The 21,916-nt window shown below is 42.5% G+C and overlaps 2 protein-coding genes across 2 annotated transcripts in view; one reads left to right on the top strand and one right to left on the bottom strand.

The window, feature by feature from the left end:
• The window catches only part of CD101 (CD101 molecule), a 33,356-nt gene that overhangs the window by 8,207 nt on the left and 3,233 nt on the right, over positions 1-21,916 (bottom strand). The window contains exons 2-8 of the mRNA XM_033094075.1: positions 17,914-18,294; positions 15,594-16,010; positions 11,105-11,491; positions 7,828-8,211; positions 6,730-7,134; positions 3,672-4,073; positions 713-1,108 (exon numbers count right to left, since the gene is read on the bottom strand). Of these exons, the coding sequence (XP_032949966.1) occupies positions 713-1,108; positions 3,672-4,073; positions 6,730-7,134; positions 7,828-8,211; positions 11,105-11,491; positions 15,594-16,010; positions 17,914-18,294 (2,772 nt within the window). The remainder of the gene's footprint in view (positions 1-712; positions 1,109-3,671; positions 4,074-6,729; positions 7,135-7,827; positions 8,212-11,104; positions 11,492-15,593; positions 16,011-17,913; positions 18,295-21,916) is intronic.
• LOC117015418 (60S ribosomal protein L23a-like) lies at positions 12,169-12,694 on the top strand. Its single transcript, XM_033094076.1, has one exon. The coding sequence runs from the start codon at positions 12,180-12,182 to the stop codon at positions 12,648-12,650; it is 471 nt and encodes a 156-aa protein (XP_032949967.1). The 5' UTR covers positions 12,169-12,179; the 3' UTR covers positions 12,651-12,694.

Raw genomic sequence — 21,916 nt, 5'->3', positions numbered from 1 at the left:
CATCCCTCCTGAAGCTGTGCCCTCAGCTGAATAGGATGACCTTCCCACACAGAGAAGGGTCATCCTTTGCCCGGTGGTCTTCAAGCAGCTGCCCTCCTTTCTGCAGCCTGTAAATGCATTTGACAGGGTGCAATCAGTCCATCCTTTGATGCCTTTCAAGACGCCATCAGGAGACACACACCAAATGGATGTCCTCATCCAAGTCCCGGGAGAGATAAGAAACCTGTCCCTGCATCATTGAGAAAGGTTTGGCTTGTTTGTTTTGCTTTGTTTCTGACTCAGGGAGCATTTAGATGGAGCTGCTCTTGGTTCACCCAGATCAAACGTAAAGTCACCATGTCCCTCTCCCTCATGCCCGCTCCCCCGGCAGAGCTGTATTCTCAGATTCCAGAATCAGCCAAGAGGTACGGGTGTCAGCTTCAAACATCGTTTGGTTATTTAAAGGGATATAATGTGGATGGCTTTTTTGTTTGTTTGGGAGGGGAAGCGGGGAGCATCTAGATGCCCCTGACATTTCAGTGTCTATGCCAAAATCTCATGTAGACCTGGTGTGTCCAACGGAGTTACTACTGAACGAAATAGCAAAGTCATTTTCTGCGGGAGTCTGAAATTGTGTTCGGGCCCAAAGAAGGAGCAAAACGCAGGCTGGTGGGAAAGCGGGAGGGGAAACAGAGATTCTCCTGCCCACGAGCCATGGTTAACCCCTGCTTACCTGAAGGCAGCACCGTGAGCACTATATGCTGTGACACATCTGACGATTGGTTGACCAAGTTGCTTGGGGTGCCATGGAGCTGCCACTCTGTCACCCTGCACCAGTACATTCCAGCATCTCCCATCTCCACCCGGTGAAGCTTCAGTACAAAATCTGTAGGGGACGAGCGGTAACAGTACAGGTGCCTCTGGAGACCGTCTTCACCATACACCAGCAAGCCATCATGCTGCAGGTGCACCAGCATTTCACTTCTAGAATTTTCTCTGTGCCGGAACCACATCACAGAGAACAGGGAGGCCGAATTGCCGGAGCTCTCCAGGCTGCAGGGAATGACCACTTCTCTATGCTCGGTAGCATTTTCCGCCCAGTACGCTTTGGAGACACGTACCTTACTTCCTAGGAAATAAAATGGCAGCAAGTTAGAGAAGAACGCAGATTTTTAGATTGGACACCTCCTATAAAAAAATCGAGTTCTCAAACAAAAAAAATCTAGTTCTCGTTGATGAGATGCCATCGTATAATCTTCAAATATCAGGTACGTCATCTTTAACACATTTCTTTGGCCCCTGTCCTTCTGCCATATTTGCTAGAAAATTCTTTGCTATGACTCAAACCAGCCACTTCCTTCCTTTAGCCCTACTTCTTGTCTGCTGGGCCTGCCTCTGAAAACCACCCAGTTTTGGTGGGTGTTCTCCCCTGCTGCTTTTACTTCTCCCTGGTCACCTCCCTCTTCTACTTCCCCTAGGGACCATTCCAAATTTCCAGCCCTCCTCTTAAGTCATGTATTCCACCGCTACCCCTCATTTTCAGCATATTATTCTCCTCCTATACACTGAAGGAAGAGGCTATCCGAGAGACCGAACATTTTTATACACGTGTTAGAACACCACTCAAGGAAAATATTTAAATTATTGGATTAGAATACACTTTAAACAGATTTTGACATTTACTTTTGAAAAAATTTTTCCCTGCTAACCAGCAGGTGAAGACTTGGAATGAAAGCCAGAGTAGTTACAAACAAAATAAAGAAATTACAGCATGCACTAATTTTTCAACTCTACTGCAGACACATTTGTCAATCACTCTTTACAAGAACAATTTTGTCTGAGCCTGGATTCTTTTTAGTCACCATCTTTACTCTCCCCTTCTCTTCAAGGTAAAGCATGTGAAATATTAGCTTATGTGATAAACTAATTTTTATCTGTTTCCTCACCTCAAACTCCGCCCTACTTTATTACAATCAGGCTTCTAATCCCATCACTATACTCTGGCCAGTGTTTGCAAGAAGGGCCCAATTTCCCTGCTCAAAACACCCTCCAGTCTTTTTTTGTCCTCTCTGTGGTGTTTGTCACGGAAGTCCATTTTCTTCTTGAAATCCTCTTCTCTTTTTGATGTGATTGTCCCGCCCACAATTCTGACCCGTCCTTCTCAGTATCTTTCCCTGGGGTCTCTTCCTTAACTCTGTACCAGGATGTTCAGCTGGCCACGCCCAGCCAGCCACACCCAGATATGTTTTGCTTGACACCCTCAGGATTTTAAGAGCATTTGAATTAGTGTTGAACATTCTTAAATGGAACGATGTCATCAAAAAAAAAAAAAGGAGGCATTTTTTTGATATATGAAAAGACCAGGCAACGCTGGGCCCACATTTCTGATTGGGAAGCGTTGACTTGAGCTCAGAAGTGGCTGCCTCCTTAAAGGGGCATGCACACACTGGCAATATTGGGCTTGCACAACTGGGAGGAAGGGATGCCAGCCACACAGATGGAGAATACGAACATGTGCATGAGACTTGTGGGATGGCAGAGAGGATAAATGCGATTCGGGACATGCTGGGTGTGAGGGGCTCTGAAGCATCCACGTAAGAACGTCCAACGTCCAACAGACAGTTGGGTAGAAAGATCTGGAGCTCAGGAGTTCGGGCCTAAAGAATAAAGACCTAGAGCTATTTCACTGAAGGTGATTGTGGAAACCAAAGATAGTATTTAAGAGAAAAATCAAACGCGAGAAGAAGAAAAACAGGCCCAGGATCTATCCGTGAGGAACACCCACATTTAGCAGAGAAAGGAAGGAGGGCCTGAAGAACACAGAGAAGGGGAGCCGAAGGGGCTCCCTGCTCCCTCAACAGACTGAGCTTCTTGAGGCAAGAGCTGTGCCTTACATCTTCGTATTCCTAAGTGCCTAACACACAGTCGTGCTTATTGGAATCTTATTTTTGATGCTACATTGAAAATAGAATTTTAAGTGCTAAACTAGATTAACTTATTTGCATTATGCTGTTGGATCTTATCCAGTTGCCAAATCTTAGCCTCACATTCATTTAATTTTAATCAACATTAGAGGTGACCTAAGGCTGAGAGAGCTACGCAACCCTGCCCACATTTAGACCACAGCACTCTTAGACCAACGCAAGTGGATGGAGCTTGTTACATTTTTAAAGATCTCCTGAGGAAGAGGAGATTCCCTCAGTAAGCCATTCCAATGGTTAACTACTCTTCTTCGCCTTCTGTTTAGGCAGCCAAATGTTGAAAAGCAATTTCTCCACACATCCCTGTAGAGTTGTACAGTTTCTGTTCACAGTGGGAGAAATATGCTTCGTATTACTCTTTCTCTGCCAAATTACAATAAAGCCCCAGTGGAGTGACACAGCTTGTTATTACAGAGATCTGGAGATACGATACCCTGGGTAGCTGCGTAGACCAGGCTGCCAGGCTGATCAGCAAACCAGTCAAAGGGATCTTGTTCCCATCCAGTCGTCTTGAAACATCAGACTGACTCTGATGTGACCCTCGCTGCCTCTGGTGGGCTACAAGGTCCTATGGACATTGCGTAGGTGGACACTATTCCTAGGACGCTGGGTCATATTTTTACCCTCACGTAACCACTCCAGAGAACATTTGCCCAAGAGAAGATGGCAGTCCTACAGAAGGACGTGTGAGAATACACTCACGAGGTTTACCTGTGGGCCTGAGTTTCAATTCTGTCAGACCTGATGTCTCTTCTCCAAGCTGGTACCAAGTGCCGTTTGTAGACAAGAGCCATTCCTGCACAGAGCAGCGATATCTGCCCTGATCACTGTCTCCTATATTCAGAATGCGCAGCTGAAACAAGTCTTGGGAAAGTTTCTCGATGTAGAATTTTTGCTTTCCCCGTGGGGTGTGAAATTTTACAACATTGGTTTGGTCCATTTCCAGAATCCTCAGCCAAGATGCATTATTGGTGGAAATGGAAGAGAAGTACCAAATAACGGCCAGCTGAAGGTTTCCGGTGGACCGGGACAAGATGCTACATTCTACGTCAGTGTTGGAGTTGATGGAGACCTCTTGGACTTGACTGTTTGAATTCACTTTCAGCTTGCTCTCTACATTGAAAGAACAGAAACAATTACTTTTGTGACTTTGTTATAAAACAGGATTTCAAGGTAAAAAGGACATTAGAGGTCAACTACAGCAGTATCTCCTACATCCATCAGATGTGTGAATTTCCTCTCCAGCAGTCCACCAACTGCTCAGCCAACCTCTGAGAAACTCTCGCACAGCAGCCCATTCCTTCTTTGGACAGCTTGGCCACTAGAAAATTCTTTCTGATATCAAGTTGAGTTTTACCTCTCCATCACTTCTATCCACTGGTCCTAGTCCTACCCTTGCCCAGGAGAGGGGGATGGGAGCAGAGGGCGGGGAGGAAGTGTCACACAGAAAAGTCCAATCTCCTCCACATGACAGTGTTTCAGTATTCAAGCACAGACATCTTCTCTTCGGTTGCTTTTTATACATCACACGGAGAGGAAGTCATCCTATTAATGCTTTTCTGTGTGTTCACTAACTGGAGTAGTCCTAGATTCACACTTTGCCAAAGTCTAGTTGTATATGTCAAACACAAGTAAACAAAAGGAAGTTGTACCTAGGCTATTAAAATTGTATATTTCCTTGCAGCCATTCAACTGTGGAATATCATATCTATATGGAGTCAATTATTCTTTAACCCCAACAGTATTTCTGCTTTGTCAGACAGATAAATGATAAAACCTGGCTACCAAACCTTATTCTAACTTCTTGCTAACATCACTGATTCTACTTTCTTAATTGCTTATTGACGTTGCTCGTCCTTCAATAAGCATTTATGAAGCACATATTATGTATGTGGTAGACTATTCCAGGCTCTACGGACACCTCACATCAGTGGATTCACAGTCTAGAGGAAGAGATTAGTACAGGGACAAAGGCTTAGAGATGACAGGACTGTGTCACCCAAGCAGCACAGAGGTATGCAGAATTGGCTATCAAAGCACATACCAGGACCACCTAACCCAACCATGGGAGTGACGGGAGGCTTCCCGGAGGAGTTGTCTCTAAGCTAAGTCTTAAGGTTTAAGACAAATTAGTCTGATGGAGGAGGGGTGAAGGAATTCCACACAAAAGAAGCAACTTGAAGAAAGACTTTGAAAGCGAGAGAGAACACAGAGTATTTGAGGAACTCCAAGTAGGCCAGAGTGGCTGGAGTTCAAGATGGAAAATGGAAGGAGAGAATGCTGGAAAGGCATAAATGAACCAAATTATAAAGGGCCTTGCATGCTATGCTATGTGAGTTTGGACATCAGGTGGACATGTAGGAGTTGTGGATGACTCGGGTTTCCACCTAGGTCACAGGTGGATGGTGGGGACATAGAGACCAATGTAGAAGGAGTTGCTTTGGAGGTATAATGATGGTGTGTTTGTTGTGACATATTGAACGTAGACATGTCTTGGAGGCAGTTGCATAGATGAGTCTGGTGATCAGAAGAGAAGCCTTTCAGGATAATGGATTTGGGAGTTGTCAGTACGGGTTGAATCCGTGGGTAGGAACAAGCTCACTTCAGGAGGCCGTACAGAAAGAGAAGACAGCAAGCTGAGGATGAAAACCAAAGGAATGGCTCAGTGGAGGAGAATTCTGCAAAAGAGAATGAGAAGGAGCAGTCAGAGTGCTAGAAAGAAAACCAAGAAAATCTCGTATCGTAAGGCCAAGGGAAAAAGAAGTTTCAAGAAGAAAGGATTGGGCCGACAATTTCAAAATCCACAGCAAGGACGAGTAAATTAAGTCCTGAGTTAATCATCATGGAGCATTACTGTTACCAAAAATACTGCTCAGCCGCAGAGAGAATAATGACAGCTACCATATCGGAGCATCTGCTCGGTGTGTCAGGTACTGTACTAGACATGGTATAGACAAGGTCGGACAATGAAGTTCGCGGACTTTCCACTGTGTAAGTAAACGGTGGAAAGTGCACGTATGTCACCACTTGTGAGTTGCACGTCAGCAACTTACAGATGAGGTAAGAAGGCTTGGACAGATTAAGTGACGTGTCCCAAGCTATGCCTCTGTCCAGTGCTTGCCAGATCTAAATAACGCCAAAGGCTCTTGAACACTCTGCCCTGAGAGAATAAAAGTCACGAAAGAGGATACTTGACACAGCAGAGCTTTGCCCAGGTTGTGTCTTACCTTTAACCTCCATACTCGATTACCAACGGACAAGGTCAATTAATTTGACTGTAATCATAAATTCTCTAACTCTCATACATTAACACATTAAAATAAGTGGATAAATGTATTCTAATGGAACTCATACTATCCATTCCCCTAGGGGAGACATCCCAAACATTTCATGACTGGTAGGGCATGAGCAGTGACTGACTAGACCAAAAGAACACCTCTCCACTGGCGCTGGCCCTAGAGGCCCCCTGCTGCGCCATGTGGTACCCTTTGCTTGCTGGCTGGTGAGGCCTTATGGGAAGATGGAGAGGAACAGTTACGATTAGCCAGTATGGAAGTATTTCAACGTTTTCACAACCTTATGGCCATCCCGCACGTACTAACAACTTTTGTCTGGACATCATTTATACACGGCGCTGACTTATATAGTACAAACACAGGGAAAAAATATTTTATGCTTCACTTCTATAACTTACCCAAAACGAGAGGGATTTTCTGTTTGTTTGTTTGTTTTTTTTTTAAAGCAGGAATTCATTTCAAGTGGCGATTACCTGGTAAAGTGACAGCTATCCTCAGTGGGTGAGAGATGGCAGAAGCCCTCGCAGAGCCACTTGTGTGTAGGGAATTTCTGTCATAAACTTCCACTTCACACCGATACACTCCCGCCTCCTCCTCAGTGGCATCGTGGATTAGGAGTTGAGAACGAAATGGAGACTGTGACACCTTCGTCTTCTTTTGGAACTGGGTTGGAACAGCCCCCCATTCGATAGTGCCATTGTGGGTGATTCGAATAAGTCGTTGAAAGACTTGAGACCCAGCTAGCTGGAACTGCCACGTCACGGTGAGTAGTACCTTGAGGTCAGAGTAACCAGCCATCACGAGGCAGGACAGGTCAAAGGGGTTGGTTAATGTCACTTGTGGTTGACGGCTCATCAGACTAACTTGTAAACTTGACTCTGTGGGCAGGGATGCAAAACACAATTTCTAGTATGTTTATCAAGTCAAAGTACAGTACTGCCAGACTTTTCCTAGGCACCACCTCTTCACATTGAGCCATACATTCAAATACTACTGGGAATAGCAAGTATTTTGAGGGGCTAGCAGTTGATTCGCAGGACAGTCTGTGCTGAATTCTGACCTCAGTTTTCCAAAGTTGACCCGCTTCTCCCAGTGTTCTCAGCAGCGACAACAAACAGGCAGTGTTTCTCCAGTCTGCTGCTTAGACAGCTGCTACTGAGTGGGTGGAGGGAGCGCCAGTGGCTGGCCTCCTTCCCTTACCCCCACTCATGGGTTCAGTACACTCTTGTGCACGTGCTACAGAGACTCTAATCCCAGGGCCGCAGCTATCAAAAAAGCCCGAGTGTCTGAGGCTCAGCTCCACTCGCCATATCTCTTCTATAATAAGTCTACCCCAATTCATGCCGATTTTTGAATGGCAACGTAGAGGGTGCACCCTAAATTAGATGACCTTTATAAAAATGAGTGAATTTTAGAGATGAGTTGACAGACATGGGAGCCAGAGATTACGCTCTGTGTCCTGGGGCACACATATCCTAAGGAGGGGATTCAGGATGACACACAAATTCCACCACAAAAGTAAGGTGCTGAAGATATATGCAAATGAGAACAAGGATTTCTTTGACACTTACGTAGCGATTTCACAGTGATGGACAACTTCTGAGCCCAGCTCAGCTCTCTGGCCGGCTTCTGGGTCTTCTCAGACACTCTGCACTCATATGTGCCACTGTCTGTGACAGCAGTGGGCATGATCTCCAGCTGGAAGGTGCCCCAGTCCCTTTTCTCCAGCCTTACGTTGGCGTGATTCTGGGGTTTCCTGTAGGAAGCACCCAGCTGCACGGTGCCATCCTGCTCCATGCCAACCACAAACTCTGGCTGTATTTGGTCCTGTGGGATGTGCCACCAGTTCACAGACAGCAGACTTTCTGCTCCATCTACCTGGCAGACAAGGGTCAGCGCCTCTCCTTCCCACACTGCTTGCTGCCTGTCCATGGTGGACACGACCACATTTCTTGCTGTGGATCACAGATTTTAGAAGAAAAAAGTATTTCAAGTCAATGAAAAATTTTCTGAAACACGGTGACATCTCATTAATTAGGAATTGACTTGTTTGTGACCAGTCAAGTTGTTACTCCCGCCCTACTCCCAGAAAGAAAAAAATACTTGCTCAACACTTAAATAATGGAAACAAGACAGCAGAAAGAATATAAGGAGAACTGATGGACGTGTAAACAACTTATAATCTGCCCTAATTTTTAGTGACTTGTTGAGTCAGCCATTCCTTAAGAACATCTAGTTGGGAAAACATCTGGCAAGATTTTGTTAGATTAACTAGGGTGGGTGTAATGAAGCCGTGTTTACGAAATTTTTAGTTTTTTGGAATTCAGACTTTCACAGTTCAAAATGACCTTCCTCTCCCTCCTTATCTTTCCCTAATTAGTAGTGTTTTGAACAGGGAAATTGTTAAATTTAATATTGTGAAACTAGATTTCTGTTCACAATACTACCATTAAAAACAATTATGTGTGTGTGTATGAGTGTGTGTGTGTATATATATATATATACACATATATGTTATATATATATACACACACGTTTTATATATATATATATATATATATATATATATATATATATATATATATATATATATACGTTGTTGCTTGAAGGAAGATCCTTCTTTTATCGAACTACAGTGTAAAACTATAAACGTAAACCTGATGGATAAGTTTCACATTCACAGTATTTTGTTTAAAACTTTCATAGAGGGGCCGGTCTGGTGGCTCAAGCGGTTGGAGCTCCATGCTCCTAACTCCGAAGGCTGCCGGTTCGATTCCCACATGGGCCAGTGGGCCCTCAACCACAAGGTTGCCGGTTTGATTCCTCGACTCCCTCAAGGGATGGTGGGCTGCGCCCCCTGCAACTAGCAACGGCAACTGGACCTGGAGCTGAGCTGCGCCCTCCACAACTAAGACTGAAAGGACAACAACTTGAAGCTGAACGGCACCCTCCACAACTAGGATTGAAAGGACAACAACTTGACTTGGAAAAAAAAAGTCCTGGAAGTACACACTGTTCCCCAATAAAGTCCTGTTCCCCTTCCCCAATAAAATCTTTAAAAAAAAAAAAAAACTTTCATAGAATGATAACTGCTCACATTTCAAGTACAACGGTTTGACTTTCAAAACTGAATGCCCAACAGGATCCTTAACAAACTGGCGAAGAACTTTTTCTGTTTCTACATATGAGGCCTAGTTTGGTCTCCAGCCTACACAAACAACTGTTTTCAGCTTTGGAAGACCTCACTGAAAGGCTTGTGATCTGTGCTCCAAGAAGCACACCTTCAGGTCCCTTTGGCACAAATCCCCATGCACCAAGTTCAAGAAAGGTCACAGATATGTTCCAGGGGAGATTGAAATGCACAAAGCAGAGACTTAGCTCTGTGTCGGTATGCAAACTGCCTACATAGTTTTTCTTGATTCCTAGAAAGTTAGGCCCAAATGTTTAGTGTGGAGACTGACACCAACGCATGCCCTGGCTTGCCACTCTGGGCCAAAGCTTCTGTGTTGTCACTCCTTCCCAGCAAATGGGGTAACGAAAAAGAGCATGAAAGGGAAACGTATCTATCTTTGGAGATGCCTCCAATGAGAAAGTACAACAAGGATATCTTTATTTTTAGTTTGTTTTTGTTTTGGGGCAAGTTAATCTTTCTAGACTTTGAATTTAATACTCAGCCCAGAAAATCCCAATACGGTCAGCCCTGCATAACCACGGTTTTCGCATCTGATTAAAAATATTACCAAAAAAAGTTACAGGTTGCAGACGTGTACTATATAGTTAGGCCTGCGATGGTTGCATCTGTATTGAGCATGTGCAGACTTTTCTTTCTTGTCATTATTCCCTAAACAATACAGTAGAACAACAGCAAAGCAACACAAATAGCAACTATTTACATTGTATTAGGTATCATAAGTAACCTAAAGACGATTTAAAGTATATAGGAGGACATGTGCAAAAGCTATGCCATTTTATATAAGGACTTGGGGATCAGTAGATTTGGGTGTCCATAGGGGGTCCTGCAATCAATACCCCGCAGATACCTACGGAAGATACCTACGCAGATACCTACGGAGGAAGGTATTAGCTGTGGATTTGTCTGTTTTCTCTCCACACGAAAAGCACTGATTATTCAAGCATGTTTAAGGTCACCCAACCTTCATAAACTAAATGAGAGCTGAGTGGCTTTTCCAGTTTCATGCCTACAGATAGTCAGACCTACGTGGACAGGTTTCTTACCACATCACAGCAAAATATAGGACACAGTCTGCTCACTATCACTTCCCTCTTCATTCCTTATTCTGAGCCACGCTTTGATGCAGAATTAAGACTTAGTATCATCCCCTTTATCAAGTTAAAATAACAGGATAGACAAAAGGCATCTGAAAGATGTCTTATTCCCCAGGAAGGAGGCCAAGTGGAGCGTTTTCTACTCACATCGCATAAACAACAACAGCAAAAAGACAGAGGGCTTTGTTATTAAAGGTGTTCTCTGCTTGAAGAAAAACCCAATGTATAAAAATTAGGACGAACGACAAATAACATCAAAGGTTCTAAGACAGCAAGAAGGGACTTCAGGGCAAGCTAATTGGATATCATTGTTTTACATCTGAGGAAGCTGAGATGTAGAGAAGTGAAGTGGTGATGTCCGTGGTCACGACCCATTTAATGGCTTACGAATGGGACTCAGCTCTTCCGCGAGTTTGGGTGCTTTCCTTTACTTCCTCTCTAAGTGAAGTGATTGACACCTGACTCTTCAGGAGACGCCACCGTGTGCACGATGGCATCCTGCACGTACAAAGGACAGGGTCTGACAGCAGCGCGATCGTGTCTGGTCCCGACTACACATACCTGCTGGCTTCCTCAGGCTTACAAAGCTGTCTGCTGACTGCTTTCTCTGAAGCACATGCCCGGAGCCCATCTGAGCTCTTGCCACCTCTGCCACCGCACAGCTGTAGGTTCCTTCGTCCTCTGGGCCCGCAGCGAAGATCTTGAGAGAGAAAGTCTTGGGGCTTAACTTTGAAACCTGGAGTTGTCCTTGACTTGCTCTCTCTTTGTAGTCTTTCTTCAGGACCAGAACTCCACCAGCATCAATAAAAGCCATTTCACTACCATTGAAGAACCAAAAACCCTGAAGCTGTTGGTCCCGGTCACTGCCCATTACCTGGCAAACCAGTTCTAAGGGTTTTCCTGCGGTAAATGTGCTCTTCGCCATGATGTTGACTTGGAAATCTCTCACGAGGAAACAAAAGCAAGGCAGGTATTTAGAGAGGCCGCTGCATCTATCCTTTCAGTACCAGAGACAGATGACACCCTACAGAGGTTACACCCTTACCTATCTAAGGGTAAGGCTATTACAGGGATTGAATTTCATGGGAGGATTCAGTTCTCAGGGGTAGGTAAGCCAAAGAAAGGTCTAGAACCAAAAATGCCCTTGACTATTTCTTAAATCACACAGAGAGAATAGCATACATGTTTTCTGAATGCAATCCTATTAAGCAGGATGTGTGCATAGATCCATAAAGTATACAGTAATGTATCTTTTAAAATAAAAAATTATAAAATACTTTATACTATGTTGAATTACTATAAAGTGTGATTTCTTACTCTATTTTTTTGGCTGAGATCATCCACTGGAATTTTTCTAAGTTAAAAGCACATGTGATACACGACAAGCCCACAGCTAACATCATTCTTAACAGCGAAAAGCTTTTTATCTAAGGTCAGGAATAAGACAAGGGTGTCCACTCTCACCACTTCTATTCAACACAGTACCGGAAGTCCTAGCCAGAGCAATTAGTCAGAAAAAGAAATAAAAGGCATCAGGAAAAAAAAAAAAAAAGAAGTAAAATCAACTCTGCTTGCAGATGACATGATCTTATATGTAGACACCACAAAAGACTCTACCAAAACCCTTTTCACGAAGATGGCGCCAAAAGCGAAGAAGGAAGCCCCTGCCCCTCCCAAAGCCGAAGCCAAAGCGAAGGCTTTGAAGGCAAAGAAAGCAGTCCTAAAAGGCGTCCACAGCCACAAAAAAAAGAAGATCCGGACGTCACCCACCTTCCGAAGGCCCAAGACACTGCGGCTCCGAAGGCAGCCTAAATATCCTCGGAAGAGCGCTCCCAGGAGAAACAAGCTTCACCACTATGCCATCATCAAATTCCCCCTAACTACCGAGTCAGCCATGAAGAAGATAGAAGACAACAATACACTTGTGTTCATTGTGGACGTCAAGGCCAACAAGCACCAGATCAAACAGGCTGTGAAGAAGCTCTATGACATTGACGTGGCCAAGGTCAACACCCTGATCAGGCCTGATGGAGAGAAGAAGGCATATGTTCGACTGGCTCCTGACTACGATGCTTTGGATGTTGCCAACAAAATTGGGATCATCTAAACTGAGTCCAGCTGGCAAATTCTAAATACAAACTTTTTCACTGTAAAAAAAAAAAAAAAAAAAAAAGACTCTACCAAAAGAAAAAAAAAAGAACTGTTAAAACTAATACAGTTTCAGTAAAACTGAAGGACACAAAATTAACATACAAAAAATTAGTTGCATTTCTATACACGAATAATAAAGTATCAGAGAAAATTAAGAAAAATCATATTTACGATAGCATCAAAAAGAAGGAAATATTTAGGAATAAATTTAACCAAGGAGGTTAACAATCTATATACTGAAAAGTATAAAACATTGAAAGAAATTGAAGAAGACACAAATAAATGGAAAGATATCCTGTGTTCATGTGTTGGAAGAATTACTATTGTTAAAATGTCCATACCACCCAAAGCAATCTGCAGATTCAATGCAATACCTATCAAAAGTCTAATGGCATTTTTTTTTTACAGAGATAGAAAAAACAACCCTAAAATTTATATGGAACCACAAAAGACCCTGAATAGCCAAAGCAATTTTGAGCAAGAACAAAGCTGGAGCTATCACACTTACTGATTTCAAAATATATTACAAACCTACAGTAATAAAAACAGTATGGTACTGACATAAAAATAGACATAGAGACGAATAGGACAGAATACAGAGCCCAGAAATAAATCCACATATCTACGTCAATGGATCTTTGATAAGTGCCAAGAACACACAGTGGGGAAAAGATAGTCTCTTCAATAAATGGTGTTGAGAAAACTGGCCAGCCACATGCGAAGGAATGAAGTTGAATAGTTAACTCACACCATACTTCAAAAATCAACTGAAAATGTAGTAAAGATTTAAATGTAAGACCTAAAACTGTAAAACTACGAGAAGGAAATACAGGGAAATGCTCCTTGATACTAGTTTGGGCAATAATTTTTTTTTACCCCTTAAAAGCACAGACAACAAAAGCAAAAATAGACAAGTGAGATTGCATCAAACTAAAAAGCTTCTGCACAGCAAAAGTAATGATCAACAGAATGAAGAGACAGTCTACAAAATGGGAGAAAATATTTGCAAACCATAGATCTGACAAGGGGTTAATATCCAAAATATATAAGGAACTCACACAACTCAATAGCAAAAAACAAAATTACGTGATTAAAAAAAATGGGCAAAAGACCTGACTTGACATTCCCTAAAAGAAGACGTACAAATGGCCACCAAGTATCTGAAAAGACGCTCAACATCACTAATCATCAGGAAAATGCAAATTAAAACCACGTGATATTACATTGTTACATCTATTAGAAACGCTATTGCTAAAAAGACAAATATAACAAGTGTTGGCGAGGCTGTGGAGAAAAGGGAACTCTTGTGCACTGTTAGAGGGAATGTAAATTGGTGCAGCCACTATGGAAAACAGTATGGAGGTTTCTCAAAAATTAAAAACAGAACTACCACATAATCCAGCAATCCCACTCCTAGGTACATACCCAAAGGAAATGATATCAGTATCTCGAAGAGCTATTTGCACTCCCACATTCACAATTCATAATAGCCAAGATATGGAAACAACCTAAGTGTCTATAGATGGATGAACAGATAAAGAAAACATGATATATATATATATATATATATATATATATTCTCAATAGAATATTATTTAGCCATGAGAAAACAGGAAATCCTGCCATTTAAGAAAAAAAAAATGGATCAACCTGGAGGACATTATGCTAAGTGAAATAAGCCAGACACAGAAAGAGAAATGCTGTAGGATCTCACTTATATGTGGAATCTAAAAATGTTGACCTCAGAGAAGCAGAGAGTAGAATGGTGGTGGCCAGGGGTTGGGGAGAGTGGAGAAATGGGGAGCTGTTGATTATGGTGTACAAACTGCTAGTTATGCAGGATGAGTAAGTTCTGGGGATCTAATGTACAGCACGGTGACTGCGGTTGGTAAGACTCTGTCGTACGCTTGAAATTTGCTGAAAGTAGATCTTAAGTGTTCTCACCACACATGTAGACACACGTGCACACACACACACACACACACACACACACAAGGTAACTATGTGAGGCGATGGATATGTTCATTAGCTTGATCGTGGGAATCACTTCACAATGCATATGTATATCCAAACAGCATGTTGTACACCTTAAATATATACAATTTTTATTTGTCAAATAAATAAATAAAAATAAAGACTGTTTTCCTTTGAAAAAAAATGAGAGGAAAAAAGCACACGTGATATGTCCCCATAGAACTCACTGAAGGTGACTTGGACACTTAAGGCCAACATGACAATTTTTAATGGAATTGGATAACACTCCTCCTTAAAAAAAAGAGAAAATTTCACTGACCCATCCCTGGATCGGTGCCATTAGCCTGCATATACGTGGTGTTAGCGACCTCTTCTTATTGGACCGATCGGCCTCTATAGAGAGACCAGGAATGACAGCTGAGGCTTTCTGTTCACTCTGATGAAAATGCCAATGGATCACGAAGCATGACACCCTTCCAAGTTGAAAAAGGGACCAGGTGGAAGGAAACCCCACCACTCAGACAAGACTTTTACACTGGAAACTGCAGCTACTCTGAGGCCCAGGTGTCTGTGGTGACACACCTGTCCCAGCCCCACCTCTCAGCAGCTGGGTGACCTTAGGCAGAGCATTTAGGATGTCTGTGGCTCAGGTTCCTTGCAGAGCCTGAGTGGTAGCAAAACTATTTCCATGCATGGCTTGTGGCATCCATCTAACCATTCAACAAGTCTTATCCCATACAAAGCTTCCTGTGGCCAGCGCCCAAATGGAAGGTCTTTCTTTATGCTTCCGCCAAATAAAATTCCCTTAAGTTTTCTGAATGATTTTTTTTTTTTTAAAGATTCAACAAAAGGTTAGGAAAACAAAAAGGGATCCCATACATACCCACGACCAGCATACTAATGAATTTCCTGAGAAGATAATTACCTGCCGGCTGGATCCACAGAGTTGTTTGATCTGTCTGCTTTTTCGCGATGCAAGTCCAGGTTTCATCTGGATCCTGAATCCATTCCGTGGCCTCACAGAACAGCTGGCCTCGATCTGAGGGCTGCAGGCTCCTGATGGACAGCCTGAAGGCAGTGGCCCCCAGCTTGTCCAGCCGCACGTCACCAGCTGCGAACCTCTCTGTGTACGCGAGCCCAGGGATCAACATAAAGTCTTTGGAGAGGGAAATAATCTCGATGGCCGGACTTCTTTCTCCATCCTGCATCAGGTACCAGGTGACAGACAGGTGGGTATGTTGAGCTGTGGCTTTGGCTACTTCACAGGTAAGTTCTAATGGGTCACCTTCATCCTTACTGAGAGTCTGGGAACTCATGGTGGCAGAGAGGGTATCTGGAATAACTGGAAACAAAGGAATGATGATAATTGACTGGCCAAGTACCTGTCAGACTTGCCTCCTTAGATAAAGATGGCACCCTGACCCACCATCTGTAAAGCACACACTTTGAGTTGCTTTTTCACTAGTGGTATGCTTTCCTAGCCATATGCTTTCCCTATTGGCAACGGGAACATTGCATCTATGTACACACAGTCTATGCAACTCGGCAAAGCTAATGGCTCACTGATGTAGCGACCCTGACATTACATTTTTAGCATAGACTGTAACCAATTTAGCTACTCAGACACAGAGTATTTAAAGGAGAAACGCACTGGGCGCGAGAAGACCTAGATTCTGATCCTAAATCTGTCCCTATTTGACTACATGAACTGGAGCAAGTCACTTCCCTTCCCTGGGCCTTAACCTGCTCCTTTATAAAATAGAGTTCTATATCTCTGAGACTATTTCTGTTTAGTTTGCTCATTTATTCTGTTCTCAGAGATGTAGAGAAAAAACTGAGGGTTGCTAGATGGGACAGGGGTGGGGATAAAGGAGAAGGTGAGTGGATTAGACAGCACAAATTGGTGCCACAATATTGCCACGGGGATGTGAAAGCCAGTCTGGGGAACATAATCCATAATGTTGTAAAGATTTTGCAGGGTGTCAGATGGGCACATGTCTTATTAGGGAGACCTCTTCAGGGACCGTGTAGATGCCTGACCACTGCACTGTACACCTGAAGCTGAAGCTGAATAACACTGAATGTCAACTATAATTTAATATATATATAGTCATGGGATGTGGAGTACAGCATAGGGAATAGAGTTAGTGGAATTGCAACGGCTGTATACATGTCAGAGGGGTAGTAGATTGGGGGAGGGGGTTATCACTTTGTGAGGGGTGTAAATGTCTCACTAGTACATTGTTTTGTGCACCTGAAACCAATAAAAAAAATAATAAAGTGAATAAATAACAATAAAAAAAATAGAGCTCTGAAATAATCTGTTATAATCTATCCTTCAGAGCCAAATGCAACCCTTTACCAAACTTATGATAACCACGAAGCTACTACCCTACCATTCCCTCCTTCCTCAAAGGAAATCACACAGCCTAAGCTTCCGTGAAAGCAACAGTTAGATTTAACCAATGAATACTTATTGAGCATCTAGTCATGGCTAGTTACTGTGCAAGGGGCTGAGATAAACATTCTCTTCTCATGGAGCTCCGGGTAAGGTAGGAGAGAGCCAGAGAAGCAGCCAATCACCACGTACAATGACTGAGTGCCAAGAAGAGTGGTGTGAACAGAGCTTCAAGAGGAAACAAAGAGGGAAATACTTGCCTGAGATAGTCAGGACTGGTTTCACAGTGTAGGTAATATCTAAACCGGGTTCTGAAGTATATGTAGGAGTTTGCTAATCTGAAAAGGGGGTGATAAAATATTCTAAGCAAAGGGACAAAATGGTAATTGCAAGAATGATGACTCTCTCCCCTTGGGTAAATACGCTAGAGAATGGTAGTTTGAAAATAAGCATTTCTAAGTGAATGACTTACCATCTATGATATTAATACCTGCTCTCTTAGCAAGTTAATGTTCTGCCTCCAAGAGGAGACATTACACGGGGAGACCGCTCTAGGCTTTGTCTGTTGCTGCTGCTATTATCAACCTTTGGATAGCTGTGGACAAGGCCTTGGGAAGACCACACACTATCTCAGTCCTCAGGGCAAAGATGACTGGAAAAATGAATGGAGAGTTTTAGAGAACACGGGACACCTATTCGTGACAAATCTCCAAAATGCCCAGAGGGGTAGTGGGCTCTTTTGTCAAAGCAAACAGCACAACATAAACCATGTCAGAATGCAAAGCTTTGTGATTGATAGAGACTCTGGCGTCTCAGGCTGGCTAGCTGAGGAGGGTAGACAACTTACCGGTTAGAGTAGTCTTTGCACTGTAACTCCCATAGTATTTTCCATCAGTGTTTGGTGTGTCACACTCATACTCGCCAGAATCCGTCATCTGGAGCTTGGAGATGTGCAAGAAGACGGAGTTGCCCTGGACCCTCTGGATGTCGATTTCCTTGTTTTGTACCCGCTGTGCATACACTGCGTAAGTGAAGGTGGCATCCTTCGTGCTGATGATCTGGACATTTCGGGTCGGGGCTGTCGCTAGCTCCACAGACCACTGAAAATGCTGCTCAGAAGGCCCCTTGTGGCCAGTCACATTGCAGCCGATGCTGACGGGGTAGCCTTCCGCTCTAAAGAGCGGTCCTTTCTGAACTGTTACTTCTCTTTGGCCGAAGCTGAGCTTAGCTTGCAAGCAGGAGAAAGAAAGAGGAATAAAAATAGATTAGTGCTCCAGCTCCCAGAGTGCCGCCTTATGTAGCTCCCTGTATCACAATTCTAGTAAATTGGATCGCAGGTTATTACCTATAACCAACTCGCATGTTCAACACCCCTTCAGGCTGCCGAGCAGTGGACCGGCTTGATGAGTTAATCGTTCTTTTATAACTTCCATCGTAATCTCTAGTCCCTTAAAAAAAACAGTTTTTTTAAGGAACACGGCCCTGATCATACAACCTATCTGCTTATCTAAGTGCACTTCTTTTAAAGTAAATACAATGTATGATAATTCACCTTTACGTTTCTTTTTATTGGCAAATTCAGCATATACTTCCTCAAGCCTGAAATTCCTGGGTGCCTGTTCTCACAGGAGTGATTGCTAGACAGGCAAGTCTCCAGCGCTGCCCACAGGGCTGTGCGTTTTTCTTGCTGATTGATCGTAACTATTTGTAGCTCCTGACCAGGTCTGATGTACGACTAGCTAAAATTAGCACCTGGAGAGACAGTAGCACTTCCTTTCTATACTATGGAGGTTTGTTAGTTTTGCGATTTTTTTTTTTTTTTTTTTTAAGGAGGTTGGCTGCTCACAGTGGCCCCTGGGGGGATTGAACCGGCAACCTTTGCGATTACATTAGCATGTCATCTTTTTTTAAAAAAAAAAGAGCTACTGCAGCTTTATTGAAGTTTCATAAAGATGGCTGTCAAGTCCAGTAGGATCTGGAATCAGAATTTATTTGAGTTCTTCTCTTACCACAGATTTTCAGTCGACCACTATGGGATGTTTCCTGTTGGGACCAATCTCAGGTATTAGATTTAAAGGAGAAAACATTATTAAAAAGCAACATTTCCTCTCACATACACGTTTTCAAGCGTTTTTCAGAAATTAAAATGTATGTGCTTGGGTTAACATTAAAGGCTACTTTATTTCGTGTCACAGAGAGAACAAAGAACAAACGACAGAGATGCCACCAGGGTGAGCTAGATCTTTCACAGGAAACCAAGGGCTCAGTGGAAGAGGAAGATGGGGTGGAAAGACATCAGCAGCATCCCCCAGGGAGCAAGGGCTACTGTGAAGGAATGAAGAGAATGAAGTTCAGGAGAAGGTATGAAAGACAGAGCACCTGCTAAGTTTTATGACTTTACGGGACAAATAGTAAGGGAGACGGGAATGAAAAAAAAAGTCACAGAAAAGGAAAATGACATCACAGAGACCAGGACAAGTCTGAGTACAGGAATTTTGGAATACAAACAATTGTGATAGAAAGGGGCCTACAAAAAAGTGGGCAGGCGGGGTAAGTAGTTATCTGAGACAGTCAACTAAAAATTGCACGTGTGTACTCAGTGCAAAACTGAAAAACAAACAGCCAACCAACCACACACACTTCCAGTAATAATTTAAAATATGCTAATGCATTCATAAATCCCAATTAAGATGATATATTTGAATTATACCTAGGAATAGACGTTAGACCATCTGAGAAAAATTTAAATTATTACTTACCAAAATATTATACTACAGAGGCTATTTAAAACATTTTCAGCAATGCCAGTCTTAGGCATGTATCTTTGAGAAATGTGTGTATTGTACACTAGGCAACACCTAAAAGAATATCCATGGCTGTACTGTTCATTACAGCCTCCAAACCGGAGACCATCCATATGTCCATCAACAGAAGAACAGAGAAACTCTGGTACCCTCATAAAACGGAATATACAGAAATGAAAGTGGAGGAAATGGAATGAGTTGCAAAAATATGAATGATTGTGTTTAATAAAAAGTGTAAAATACCTTTGAATCTTTTTGACTGTAATAGGAGTCTACTCTTCGTAAAGTTTTAAAACAGGCAAAACTACACAGAATTGTTTAGCGATGCAAACATAAGGGGTACAAACATTTTTTTAAAAAGGAAAAGCTAGGAAGTGTTATCACAAAAGTCAGAAAAGGGATTGTGGCGGGGAGGGTTGTGATTGGTGAGGGGCATATGGCAGATTACACGGTTTGTCCTTTTTACTTATTTTTTAAATTGTACATTTATGTTTTATTAACTGTTCTTGTGTGTTATATTTCACAATAAAAATGTCTTTTAAAATGTGGTTTCTGAGGTATCACTAACCTGCTTATATCAGGGCGTGTTTCCAAATGTTATTTTTGGTAGCTAGACCACACTTTTTCAACATTTTCCATGACTCTTCAGAGAGGTGGGTACCACATTTGAAATGTTTTATGGTGAAAACTAGCACTTCATTTTTCTACTGGTTTTTTTTTTTTTGCCAGTTCAATAAATATTTATTCAAACACTTGTAATATTTCGGATGCTTCAACAACCAAGATGTGAAGATGAGCTTGGGAATCTCTGACTTCTATATTTTATATTTTAGTCAAGTAGGGTGATAGGCCTCACCGAGAGATATGATAGAAGTGCTTTGAGAAATTTGAAGGAAGGAGCGATTACATATTTTGGGGAGGAAAAGAGGTCAGGTTTATGAAAGAGATAGTATTAGAAATGGAGAACGGTGGAGAATTGGAAAAATTATGACAATTTAAGTGGGGAGACAGTGGCTTCCAGGTGAGGAGACTTCGTGACAAAGAACGTATGATGAAGCATCTAACGACTTGTTCAGGAAACAGGGAGTAATCGGTTAGATTAGGGAAGAGTTAATAGAAGGGTGTAAGATTGCATAGGAAATCCAGAGAATGAAAGGCTGGACCATCATGATTAAATGTTTGAACTTGATTAATTAGGCAATGGGGAATCTACTGAAACTGTTTGAAAGCTCTTAGGAAAATTAACCCGACAACTGTGTGTAGGATGATGAAAATTAGGAACAGACATCAGGTAATTTGAGTAACCCAGGAGAGAAGGGATGAGGCAATAGGAATGGAAAGAAAGGGACTAAAATTGAAGAGCCACTGAGGCGATAAAATATATAGTTTTTCAGTGTCTTGGAAGTTTGGAGGTACAGGGGTGCATGGAGGCATGGAAAGCAGGAAGAAATCAAAGATGCGACCCAGGTTTTATGAGGGTGACTGGGAGAATAATGGTACTATTAGCAGAAATAAAGATATCGGGGAGAGTTACAGTTGTGTGTTCAAGGGTGAGAAAGAAGAGAATGCATTTAATTTTCCAAGTACTAAATTTGAGTATCATGGAACACACAGGAAGGATATCTAGCCAAGTATTTAAATGTATATACTCGTGCTTTAAAGTCATCAGCCCTTTGAAAATATGTATAATCTCATCCCTTCAAGAACTCTGTGCTATTTCCATAATTAGCAATGTCAAAACTTGGAAATGGTTGAGCCAGACTTGAACTTGAATTTGCAAATGCCAAATCTCTGGCTGTCTCCATGGTTTCTCATGGCTTCCTGTAAATGCTTGTTTGTAAGAGTTCTGGACTGGATGCTGATTAAGTCAGTTACATACAAGTACGGAGAAGTGTTAGGGAATATAAGGAAGAGGGCTGAAGAGAGACTACTAGAAAACCTCTCTATTTTGGGAACTGGATGAAGAACAAAGCCTACAGAAGGAAGAGTCAGGGAGGTGTGAAGAGGGCAGCCAGGATACAGTGACTTGGAAACCAAAGGAAGCAA

This window comes from Rhinolophus ferrumequinum, chromosome 22 (assembly GCF_004115265.2).
Source record: "Rhinolophus ferrumequinum isolate MPI-CBG mRhiFer1 chromosome 22, mRhiFer1_v1.p, whole genome shotgun sequence".
NCBI lineage: Eukaryota > Metazoa > Chordata > Mammalia > Chiroptera > Rhinolophidae > Rhinolophus > Rhinolophus ferrumequinum.
This window is presented reverse-complemented; position numbering and strand designations above follow the sequence as displayed.